This window comes from Zootoca vivipara, chromosome 2 (assembly GCF_963506605.1).
Source record: "Zootoca vivipara chromosome 2, rZooViv1.1, whole genome shotgun sequence".
NCBI lineage: Eukaryota > Metazoa > Chordata > Lepidosauria > Squamata > Lacertidae > Zootoca > Zootoca vivipara.
The window spans coordinates 4,876,538-4,889,829 of record NC_083277.1 but is presented as its reverse complement, the minus strand read 5'-3'; the positions used below and the strand labels follow the sequence as shown (position 1 = coordinate 4,889,829).

The window sequence follows — 13,292 nt, the reverse complement described above, 5'->3', positions numbered from 1 at the left end:
TACTTTTAAGGCAGCATTATACCATTACCCAGGCCTATGCCTATTAAATAATCTATGACCGACAAAAGTGTGTGGAGCAGGACTATTATTATGATCATAATTAGGTGTCTGTCAGTATGCTTTTTGTCATTGATGCTGTGCAATGTGTTTTAATGTTGTACTCCACCCTGATAAAGGGGAGTATATAAATTGAATAAATAAAAATATCTTATTTCTTTCAAAAAAAAGGACTACTAATTTCCAGATCGGGCATCACATCGCAGAAAGAATGGGAAAATGCATTCATTGAGGGCTCGGAAGAACAAGAGACATTAGCAGGTAGGTGCTTAATTGAGATGGGACTCCCTGCATTTTTGGCCTAGCAAGCCATGCAGATACCTGGCAGACATTTTTATTTCTGTGAGACCAGACTTTCACGCCCTCCTTAATTAAACTGGTGGGCACCAGAGGGAGACAGGACCTTTTTAGTGGTGTCTCCTGCGCTCTGGAATTTACTTCTGAAAGAAACAGCAGGTGCTCCCCTCAGTTTAAAAAACATCTTTATAAAAACTTACCTGTTTTCTCTTACCTGTAACTGAATGCTGCAGACGTAGCTCTCTACCCTGGCCTTGAGACCTGAGACATGTTTTGAGAGCCCGCCACTTCCCTGGGACTATAATATTTTCTAAAATCCTTTTTAAAATTACGAATTTTGGATTTTTGTAAACCACCCCAGGACTTCCTGGTGGAGGGTGCGTAATAGATTTACTAATGCTAATAATTTATGCCAGTGGTTCCCAACAGGTGGTCCGGGGACCCCCAGGGGTCCGCGAGCTATGCCAGAGGGGTCCTCAAGATCCTATTAGAATAAAAAATATATTAAATATATTTCGTATGATAACAGATTTTTTGTTTTGGCCGCTTCCTGCATGAGCAGAGTCTAGCGCAAAACTAGAATTAGATAGAGGCAGTAGTTCTGCTGTATGCCGCAAGGACTACAAGAAACTTGGAGATAAGGCAATGAAAAAGATCCTTCCATTTGCAACCACATATCGGTGTGAGCAAGCATTTTATTCCATGTGTTTCATGAAAAACAAATATAGGAATCAGCTCGACATGCAGTCGGATTTCAGAGTGAAAGTTTCAAGTTTGGAACCTAATATTTCAGAAATAATGGACTCAAAAGGACAGATTTAACTCATCTCATTAAGAACTGAAAATTAAAACTAACTGTATACTGATGGAGTACTCTGTTGTAACGGTAAAAAACGTATAAATATAAAATATAAAAAGACTCTTAATTCGGCTCTCACTTTTTAATTTTGTTGGGAACCCTTGATTTATGCTACTTGTTTCACACACAAAAATATTTGGTGCTTGGTTATAGAAAAACCTCAAAGCAAGGCACATGTTGTATCATCAAACTACAGCTATTCCCCTGCAGGATTTGGGTCAAGGGTTCCCAACAAAATTTTCTCGAGGACCCCTCATCGAGCCGCTATTGTGGCAAGGACCCCCATTAATTCCTAATCCTAAAATTAAAAAGTGAGAGCCAAATTAAGAGTCTTTTTATATTTTATATTTATACGTTTTTTACCGTTACAACAGAGTACTCCATCAGTATACAGTTAGTTTTAATTTTCAGTTCTTAATGAGATGAGTTAAATCTGTCCTTTTGAGTCCATTATTTCTGAAATATTAGGTTCCAAACTTGAAACTTACACTCTGAAATCCGACCGCATGTCGAGCCGATTCCTATATTTGTTTTTCATGAAACACATGGAATAAAATGCTTGCTCACACCGATATGTGGTTGCAAATGGAAGGATCTTTTTCATTGCCTTATCTCCAAGTTTCTTGTAGTCCTTGCGGCATACATCAGAACTACTGCCTCTATCTAATTCTAGTTTTGCGCTAGACTCTGCTCATGCAGGAAGCGGCCAAAACAAAAAATCTGTTATCATACGAAATATATTTAATATATTTTTTATTCTAATAGGATCTTGAGGACCCCTCTGGCATAGCTCGCGGACCCCTGGGGGTCCCCGGACCACCTGTTGGGAACCACTGATTTGGGTTGTGCTTCACCCAGTTAAAACAGAAAACAAGGGTAAATTCAAAAGATTAAAAATAGTAATAAACTACAAGCACATCAGTATTATAGATATCTGGGTAGACTGGTCTGAGCAAAAATGTTTTAAGCAGGTGCCAAAAAGAGTCTCGTATCAATATGCAGGGAGTTCCAAAGTATAGAGAATGCCATACTAAAATATCAATTTCCTACAAATGCGGAACATATATAATGTGGCGTGTGTAACAGTTGTTATTGTTGTTTAGTTGTGTCCGACTTTGTGTAACAGTATCAGTTACTATTTCCTTTTCACCATCAGAGGCTGTTTAATGTATTTGAAAGGATTTGCGTCCCCACTCAATATTTTCTACTTTCTTTGATTCATTGAGTTTCCTTCCTGATTTGAGGATCTGTTCCTCCTTGATTCTTTCAGGTGATGGGGGTGAAAGTGATGGAGAAAACTTTCCTCAAAGCAAGACAACTGAACAAAAGCAGAAGTGGAGGAAGAAACGCTTGGCTTCGGTGGGGGCTGGCTTCCATGAAGTTCCAATACTAGCAGAACATCGTGCAGGCAAGAAAAGGAATATTGAGAATGGAGAGAGACTGTTGATGTGCTCAGAGTGTGGAAAGGGTTTCATTGGCTGGATGAACCTTACTAAACATCAGAGAATCCACATGGGAGAAAAGCCACATGAGTATTCAGAGAACAGGAAGCAATTCTCTCACAGTTCAGACCTTAGTGCACACCAGAGAGTCCATGTTGGCGAAAAGCGCTATAAATGCTCAGAGTGTGGAAAGAGCTTTGTTCAGAGCACGTACCTGAGAGTGCACGAAAGAATCCACAGAGGGGAAAAGCCGTACAAATGCTTCGAGTGCGGAAAGAGCTTCAGCTGGAGTGGAAACCTGAACAGGCACCACAGAATCCACACAGGGGAGAAGCCGTATCAATGTTCCCAGTGTGAGAAGAGTTTCCGCCATGGATCAAGTCTTAAACTTCACCAGAGAATTCACGCAGGGGAACGCACTTTATAAACATCGAGGTTTTGGTGGAATACACATGTTAATTCACATTACAAAATTTGCACATGGGAGAAACTCAACGGCTAAAAGCAGGCATAGGCAAACTTGGCTTGGCTCTCCAGCTGTTTTGGGACTACAGTTCCCATCATCCCTGACCACTGGTCCTGTTAACTAGGGATGATGGGAGTTGTAGTCCCAAAACATCTGGAGGGCCGAGTTTGCCTATGTCTGGCTAAGAGCCATGAATCACATTCAAGAATCCCCACAGGAAATGAGTTTGGGATGAGCATCCTTCAGAGCAGACCGCTTTAGGTCGTAGAAAAGAATGCCAGGAGAGTGTGGACATTCTGATATCCCTTCGGGAGAAAGCACATGAATAATTACAGCAACCTTCACAATCTGGTGCCCTCCAAATATTTTGGACTCCAATTCTCATCGGCCACATGCATCACAGCCACTGGGTTCCCCCAAAGAACTTGGGTGGTGGTCTGTTTTTTTTTAGCAAAAACCCACCTTCGCACCAAAATACAGAACAACCACACAGGATTTGCACCAGCCTGGGGCTATTGGGAGTTGTACTGCAGCATCTCGTGGCTTCGATGTTTTTGAATATCATTTATCACTGTCCCATTGTATATGAAAGGAAGTATTGGGCATCACTTTGATTGACTTGTTTATTTCTAGCGTCACATTCCCCCCCCCCCAATTATGACTTACTGGCATTGCATTGTACCGGTAGTAGGATGTGAGGTCTTCCATCATTTCTGTGGCTCCTGGGCTGCCTCATATGTAGCAGTGCAGAAAGGCGAGCGTGCTAAACCACAAATGCAATGCAATGAGCTATTTCTGCTTAGTTTTGTACACAGCACACACATTTTGATAAATAACAACCTTTTGCATTGCCTTGGCTACATTTGAGAATATGTCTTAGAGATGCCAGTTTTGTGTGGATGCCTTTTGGACTGGATCTGAGCACATCAAAGAAGAGTTTCACTTAAACGTGTTGTGAATTTAAACAGAAAAATCCGGGAGGGAAAGACGGGCCTCCACAGTGCCATCTGGTGTCATAGTGTTGTATTGCATATAAAATGCTTTTTCTTTACCAGCCCGGCGAAATCCTTAATGTGATGAGCACTATGTATATAATGTGCTGTGTGTATTCTTATTTTGTTACTATTTGTATTTTTGTTACTATTTGTATTCATTGTATAAGGCTATTTTTTCTCTTTTAAATCTGCAAATAAAGGTTTTTTAAAATGAAACAAAATTTTGGGGAAATTGTGTGACCAGAGGCCTGGCTTTCTTTTTCTTTTAGCTAGTGATTGAAACTCCACAATTTAAAGCCTTTGAAAAGCACAGCAGCTGGAGGCAGCCGTAGTTCTGAATCCCAGTTTCTGGGATTCATGGCTGGGGAGAGTTGTTCTTGCATCCAGGTCCTGCGTTTGGGCTTCCCATTAAAGGGATACCTTACCTCCCATTCACATCATACTTTTAAAATGCTATTGGAAAGTTGGAAGGGACCCCAAGGAATCTCAACTAAAGCATCCATGACAGAACGCTTTACTTCAGACTCCTTTACTTCAAATTGCTTTAAACAAATGGGCAGGAATCAATGTAGGCTTATATTGTTTCTCCTAGAGGACATAGGACCTTACTACTGGACTTTAAAAATGAAAGCTGCCTATTCTTTGTTCTTCTTTGCTGATCACTCGTAGCCGAGTAAGATTGTCTTCAAAAACATGGTTTTGCTGCCACATAACCCCGGACAACACCGTTACTGGCCCCAACAACATCCAACATACCATCTCAGGACTATTTAATCGCTCATCTTCTAACGTTGTGTATGCCATCAAAAGCCAACAGTGCCCTTCAGCTCTCTATATTGGACGAACAGGCCAAACCCTACGCCAAAGGATAAATGGACATAAATCTGACATCGGGAATCACAAGACAGAGAAAACAGTAGGACAACATTTCAATCTCCCAGGACATTCTGTACAAGATCTCAAAGTAGCTGTCTTATTACAAAAGAATTTCAGAAATAGATTGGAAAGAGAAGTTGCTTTATACATGATAAAGCTCTCTCTAGCCATCTCACCCCTTGCTTTTTCCTGCAAGACCAATTGCAGTCGTTAACAGTCGTCAACAGCTATCAGTCAGTCAATCACCCACTCCCACCACAAGGAGGGAGTAATACCCCTCCCCACCCTCTCACTAAGCACCTGGTGACTTCTGTTTCAGTGTATGTAAGGAAGTGTGCATGCACACGAAAGCTCATACCAATGACAAACTTAGTAGGTCTCTAAGGTGCTGCTGGAAGGAATTTTTTAATTTTGTTATGGTTTAAACAGTGGGTCTGAAAGTGACTGTGGAGGCCAATTCTGGATCCACACGTCCTTCCACAGTAGGGACATAGGCTTCCGGGCAGAAATTGATCATGATGATCAACGTCCGGGCGGGAGTTGATCATGATGATCAGTTTGGTGTGCCAAACTGCCTTCCTCTTAGCACGTTTTCCCCTTTTGTCCTGAGTTTGAGCGTCCAGGGCACCTTTGGTAAAGCTGCTCTCCAATGGAGCGCTCAAAGTCCAGTGTTTCCCAGTTGTCAGTGTTTATACTACATTTTTAAAGATTTGCCTTGAGACAGTCTTTAAACCTCTTTTGTTGACCACCAGCATTACGCTTTCCATTTTTAGTTAGGAATAGAGTAGTTGTTTTGGAAGACGATCATCAGGCATCTGCATAACATGACCAGTTCAACAAGGCTTGGCAGGGGGTTGGACTGGATGGCCCTTGTGGTCCCTTCCAACTCTATGATTCTATGATGTTGAAGAATCCTTGCTTTGACAATGGCGATCTTTGCTTCTTCCAGTACACTAGCATTAATTCACCTATCTTCCCAAGTGATGTGTAAAAATTACTGGGGACACAATTGATGGAACCTTTCGAGGAGTTGGAGATGGTGTTTATAAGTGATCCATGTTTTGCAGGCATACAGTAACACCGGTGGTACAATAGCTTTGTAAACAAGCATTTTGGTTTCCCTGCGAATGTCCCGATCCTCAAACACTCTGCACTTCAATCGGGAGAAAGCCGTACTCGTAGAGCTCGGGCGATGCTGGATTTTGCTCAAATTTGCCACCTTGGACAATGACCCCATTGTTCCACTCATAGAATCATAGAGTTGGAAGAGACCACAAGGGCCATCCAGTCCAACCCCCTGCCAAACACCATCAAAGCATTCCTGACAGATGGCTGTCAAGCCTCTGCTTAAAGACCTCCAAAGAAGGAGACTCCACCACACTCCTTGGTAGCAAATTCCACTGCCGAACAGCTCTTACTGTCAGTAAGTTCTTCCTAATGTTTAGGTGGAATCTTCTTTCTTGCAGTTTGAATCCATTGCTCCGTGTCCGCTTCTCTGGGGCAGCAGAAAACAATCTTTCTCCCTCCTCCCTATGACATCCTTTCATATATTTGAACATGGCTATCATATCACCCCTTAACCTTCTCTTCTCCAGGCTAAACATACCCAGTTCCCTAAGCCGTTCCTCGTAAGGCATCGTTTCCAGGCCTTTGACCATTTTGGTTGCCCTCTTCTGGACACGTTCCAGCTTGTCAGTATCCTTCTTGAACTGTGGTGCCCAGAACTGGACACAGTACTCCAGGTGAGGTCTGACCAGAGCAGAATACAGTGGTACTATTACTTCCCTTGATCTAGATGCTATACTCCTATTGATGCAGCCCAGAATTGCATTGGCTTTTTTAGCTGCTGCATCACACTGTTGACTCATGTCAAGTTTGTGGTCTACCAAGACTCCTAGATCTTTTTTCACATGTACTGCTCTCAAGCCAGGTATCTCCCATCCTGTATTTGTGCCTTTCATTTTTTATTTTATTTTTTTGCCCAAATGTAGTACTTTAAATTTCTCCTTGTTAAAATTCATCTTGTTTGCTTTGGCCCAGTTGTCTAACCTGTTAAGGTCATTTTGAAGTGTGATCCTGTCCTCTGGGGTATTAGCCACCCCTCCCAATTTGGTGTCATCTGCAACTCTGTTGCATGATTCTGGCCTACCCAATCCCCTTTGTTGAATTCATCTTATCATTACATAAATAAAACCTTTTGAAGACCTATTTGAAATTCATCTTCCTCCTGTTCTTGCAATTTACTGTTTATATGTGTTAATGACAGACACAAAGCTGATAAGGTTGATCAGAAGCATGGATTTCAACCGAAAATGGGACAAAGTTGGCATTTTTCAATGTCATCCCATTTGGTGATGGAGATGCAGAAACAAGTAAGAAAGAGGCAGATCCTGTTATTGTTAAGGATGCTAGTGTTAGTACAGAGTAACACTGACACAGATTATCAAAAAGCAAAAACAAAAGTTGCAATTTCAGTATAAATTGCAATTTCAGCTGAATGGGGGGGGGCACCTGAAGCATCGTTTTGTTGAGCCATTTCCATTGCTTTTATTTGCTCATTGCAAACGGCTGAAAGTCTGTAAATTTTGTTAATCAACATGATTTGCAATGGGGTTGAATAATTTCAATTTCAACTGTATATACATACATATAGGTTGTATAGGTTTTGCCAGCCTTGGCTTCCTTCCTCTCCCCACCCAACCCCTTTTACCTTTGCAAAGAAAGCCCATTAAGTCAGGCAATTGCCCAGAGCTTTCCCCATTGTTAAGAAGATAAAGGTGAGGCTGATAACCTATTCCTGGCCTCAAGTCTTGTTGGCATCCAGACCCCCAGGGGTCAAGGCAATGTCCTTTCAAATTAATTGGATTAATTCACTTCCACAGCTACACCCTCATAGCTTTTGCAAACCGAGATGTCTTAGTCAGGAGTTTAGTCAGGAGTGTATCTGGGATGATAAATACTGGTAATAACTGAGATTCTTTCCACCCTCTGCAAGGCATGGTTTGTTTGAAGTTTCAACCCTCCGGGTGTTATTGGGCTACAGGTCATAAGAACATTATTTTATTCTTCTTGTAAACCACTTTGTCATGCTTTGTGTCCAACAACCGGCATATAAATTTTGAGAAATGAATCATTTTGCCATTTCTGGAGCTTATAGACTGCCTTTCATACATCAATGTAGAGCAGTGATGGGCAACCTTTTGAGCTTGGTGTGTCAAAATTCGCCAAAAAACTGCGCATAACTCAGGTAGTGTGTCACTTCAAGAAAAAAACACCATAGTTTCACAATATTTATAGTTCAAATAACAATATATAAATATATAAACATATATAAATGTATTTAATAAACCATAAACTAATTATTTAACTTATTTTTTAAAAAAATATTTAAAAAGGGGGGAAAATAAGGCAAAACCCAGAGGTCTTTCCCAGTGGGACTCTGGGCTCAGGCCTTCCTCCAACGGGTCTGCCACTGGGGAGGTGGACTCGGGTTCGGTCTGTGCCTCCTTATGGCCCTCTTCAGCCCACCTCTCCCCTCACTCCCACTCTCAAGGAGGAGGTTTAAAATGCATTGGGGTTGAACAACTCTTCCCCTTGCGTTTTGTTTTGTTTTGTGTGTTTTTTAGCGCCCACCGTGGTCTCTTGCTTCAGTCTCCCAGATTTTTAACAGCTTCCCGGCTTTGTTCCACCCAGCCTTCTACCACAATATTTTAATTATTATTATTATTTTAAAGACAAAGGGGGGTGGGGAAGGGGGAGGGGAAGGGCTCCCCTCTCAAAAACAGTCAGACAAGCAGGTTTCATAGAATCGTAGAATCATAGAGTTGGAAGAGACCACAAGGGCCATCCAGTCCAACCCCCTGCCGAGCAGGAAACACCACCAAAGCATTCTTGACATATGCCTGTCAAGCCTAATGTTTAGGTGGAATATTCTTTCTTGCAGTTTGAATCCATTGCTCCGTGTCCGCTTCTCTGGAGCAGCAGAAAACAACCTTTCTCCCTCCTCTATAAGACATCCTTTTATATATTTGAACATGGCTATCATATCACCCCTTAACCTTCTCTTCTCCAGGCTAAACATACCCAGCTCCCTAAGCCGTTCCTCATATGGCATTGTTTCCAGGCCTTTGACCATTTTGGTTGCCCACTTCTGGACACGTTCCAGCTTGTCAGTATCCTTCTTGAACTGTGGTGCCCAGAACCGGACACATTACGCCAGGTGAGGTCTGACCAGAGCAGAATACAGTGGTACTATTAATTCCCTTGATCTAGATGCTATACTCCTATTGATGCAGCCCAGAATTGCATTGGCTTTTTTAGCTGCTGCATCACACTGCTGACTCATGTCAAGTCTGTGGTCTACCAAGACTCATCCTTTTCACATGTACTGCTCTCAAGCCAGGTGTCCCCCATCCTGTATTTGTGCCTTTCATATTTTTTGTCCAAGTGTAGTACTTTACATTTCTCCTTGTTAAAATTCATCTTGTTTGCTTTGGCCCAGTTGTCTAACCTGTTAAGGTCATTTTGAAGTGTGATCCTGTCCTCTGGGGTATTAGCCACCCCTCCCAATTTGGTGTCATCTGCAAATTTGCTCAGGATGCCCTCAAGCCCACCATCCAAGTCATTGATAAAGTTGTTGAATTAGACTGGGCCCAAGACAGACCCAGTCTTATTCAACATCTTTATCAATGATGTTCAATTTAAAGGCAGGCCAACCAGCAGTCAAACAACAATGACAAAAGTGGGAGTGGGGGGGGTGAGAAGTGGGGTAGTTGAGGATGATAAGGAGGAGATGAGTAAAGGGGGGGATTTGGTGTATAAAATGAAGGGGTGGAGTCTATGTATTAAAAGTGGGAGATGGGGGTGATAGTAATGATGTAGAAGTGTTGATATTCGGGGAGGGGGGGGAGGGAGATTTTTTAAAAAATGAAGTTAAAAAGTAAAATTAAAAATAATAATATTATTAATAATAATAAAGGTAAGAAAAATGTGGGAAGAAAAATTTTAAACGGTAAAAATGATAACTAAAGGGGGGGAGGAGACTTTATGAGTTATTTTATGCTTAGTGACAACGTCACTGTGCCTGAAGCTTCTGACTAAACATCAGCTTAGTTGGTAGAGTGCTAGACTTTTAATCTCAGGGTTTGGGGTTCAAGACCCATGTTGGGCAAAAGATTCCTACCTTGCAGGGGGTTGGACTACATGACTCTCATGGTCCCTTCCAACTTTATAATTCTATGGTTGAAAGAGCCAGGGGGTGGTGCAGGACCTGGGTTCAAATCCTCACTCGGTCATGATGAAGCTCACTGGGTATCCCTGGGGCAGCCACTGCCTTTCAGCCTTACCTCCTTCACAGGGTTGTTGTTGGGGATTAAATGAGGAGGGTGAGATAAGCCCTACATGCCACCTTTTGCTTCTTGGAGGAAAAGGCAGGAAATAAATACAATAAGTAAATAAGTAAATAAATAAATAAATACCCCCTCCCCAATGGGAAGTCTGCAAATGGTACCTGAGCCCAACAACCCTCTCCACAACTGCAATTCCAAGTAACTGATATTCACAGCATCATCGAATTGCAGGGTTGGACCCAAAGGCTCATCTCATTCAACCCCCCCCCCCCCGCAAAGCAGGAACAAGAAGCTCATTGGAAGCTAAAAGGTGAGCTAGATAAATGCAATAGAGAAAAAGTACACTTTTTTTTCAATACTGTATATCTGAAAACCAGCTTTGGTCTCTGCGCAATTTGAATTATCCCGCTTTTGTCCAGACAAGGTCAACGCTCTGCGTTCTGGTTGGGTGGGGGTAGGAGAGGGGACGACGGTTTGAGATGTTGCCACGCCCCCTGCCTGACTCTACCCCACTTTCCATTCGGCAGCCACGACTATTTATGCCCTCCGTTTACAAAGCTTTTGCACTTGAATTTGCAGGGTTCAGGAGAGGTCGCCGTCTTCGCTTCGTGTGCATTACTGGAAATCGTCTTCGACCAGCTTCAAGCAGCCAGCGACCCCTTGGCTACAGAGAGTAGCATCGTCTGCCTAAGTCCCTGAGGTTGGTTCTGTTTTTTAAGTTGCTATTTTTTCAAATCGCCCGCGCAGGCAAATTTAGCTTAAACCCTTCGGTTGTGCTGAGTTGAAGCTAAACTTGGCTGCGATGGCGATTTGAGAAACACAATTTCGTATTGTAAACAGGTTAACAAACTGGCAGGATTTTAAGAAGACTTGTAATTCTAGGGGCACTCTAGAAAAATTTAAGGAAAAATAAGTTTGGAGTAATAATTATATTCAGTAGGGGGGGAATTATGGCTGAGGAACCAGGAGAGCGGGGTGGAGGGAGGTCACGGGATTCAGGGAATCTTTTGGGTGGGGGGTTGATTAAAATTGTTTTAGGTTATTTTTGTATTTTTTGATTTTTATTTTTGTTACTGTGTGTTTTCATTCTTGTTACATTGGTATAAAACCTAGTAAAATATTATATATATGTTTTCACACAACATATATATACAGCTTGATTGTGTAAAACAAAGATACAAACCTGTATCTTACAAAATTTATAAAATAGAAGTCTTTTTCAAATCGCCCGCGCAGCCGCGCACCCTTTTTCAAAGCGCCCGCGCAGGCAAATTTAGCTGAAACCCTTCGGTTGTGCTGGGTTGAAGCTAAATTTGGCTGCAGTGGCGATTTGAGAAAGACGATTGGGTAATGTAAACAGGTTAACACGTTGGCAGGACTATAAGAAGACTTGTAATTTTAGGGGCACTCTAGAAAAACTGAAGGAAAAATAAGTTTGGAGTAATCATTATATTCGGTAGGGGAAAAAATTATGGCTAAGAAACCAGGAGAGTGGGGTGGAGGGAAGTCACGGTATTCAGGGAATCCTTTTTGGGGGGGTTGATTAATATTGTTTTAGGTTATTTTTGTATTTTTTTCATTTTCGTTACTGTTTTCATTCTTGTTAGATTTGTATAAAACCTAGTAAAATATTATATAAATGTGAAGGAGAAACATAATTGCAAATAACTGCATCGGCTTGCTCTCTGGATGTTTTGAACTACGTTTCGTAATCGAAACCTCCAGAGGTCTAGCAACTTGGTGTGTGCTCCCGTGTGAGGAGGGATTTCCTCCTGGGAAAAGCGGGGGGGGGGGTTTGGCTCTGTTCCAATTGATGTTAAGATGGATAGATCCGACCTTTAAAAATCAAATAGAGATTGGGGGGTAGGGGGAAATGGGGGGTCCAGAGTGGGAGTTTTCTGAAAACTTTTGCCGGCAACCAGAAACTCTTCAATCTCTCCCCACCCCCGCCAAAAAGGGATATTTTGCAGGTTGGGGGGTCAGGGTCGGACTGCATTGCAAGAAGGCACCGCTGGGTGTATCCAAAAAAAAGCTGTAAAAATGTGTGTTTGGAAAGCGGGGAGGTTTTGTGTTTGCGTGATGCGAAAGCCCTGGAAAAAATATTGCACGGAATCATGGGCGTAGCCAGGATTTTTGTTGCGGGTGGGGTGGCGTGGGGAGATCCTCACTTTGCTACACATTTTTATTTATTTTTATTGATTGGAGCGGGCAGCTGTCCTCCCCCGCTGCGCCCATGCATGGAATAGCAGCACATCGGGGGTTGAAAAGTAAATGCTTAGGGAAACCTCTATGTAACTACAGTCCTTCGGTCTCTCTCGCTCATGCGCGGTAGGCTCTGTTTCGCGCTCTTTGAAATCTTAAGATGTTCTGCCCTTGAACGTTAAGATGCCCCATTTGCATACCGTTGGGAGCGAAGGGAAGCTCTCTCTCCCTCTCCCCACCGCTGGCTTTAGAGCTATTTTATAGTCAACTCCCCCTCACAGTTGATCAAAGGCATGGGTCCTTCTCATATTGTGTTGCTATCCTGACTTTTAAACATGCTAGTGTCCATTTTTATTACTCCAGTTTGTATCCAACTGGTTAATAGGTTACTTAATTTCAGCAGGTCTACCCCGAGTAAACCTGCTCTAATTAAGAAACCTATGAACTTCTGTAGGGCCTACTCTGAGTAGGAGTAGCATTGGACACACCATATTTTTTACGCTAGTTGTAAATTGCTTTGGCAGAGTTTTTCATTGTGTAATTGAAGGTTATATATGTGTGTGTATGTGTACATATGTATGTATGTATATGTGTGTGTATTTATATGTGTGTGTGTGTGTGCACGCACACACACACACAACATACCTATATACACAACTTGATTGTGTAAAACAAACAAACCTCTAAGTGTCTTATAAAATTTATAAAATAAAACGTAAACATGACTGCTTAAAAATTGTTGTTGTTTAG

At 42.1% G+C, this 13,292-nt stretch overlaps 1 protein-coding gene across 1 annotated transcript in view; it reads left to right on the top strand.

The window, feature by feature from the left end:
• Positions 1-13,292, top strand: part of LOC132591804 (zinc finger protein 501-like) — a 54,415-nt gene that overhangs the window by 25,169 nt on the left and 15,954 nt on the right. The window contains exon 4 of the mRNA XM_060272243.1: positions 2,642-3,035. Within this exon, the coding sequence (XP_060128226.1) occupies positions 2,642-3,035 (394 nt within the window). The remainder of the gene's footprint in view (positions 1-2,641; positions 3,036-13,292) is intronic.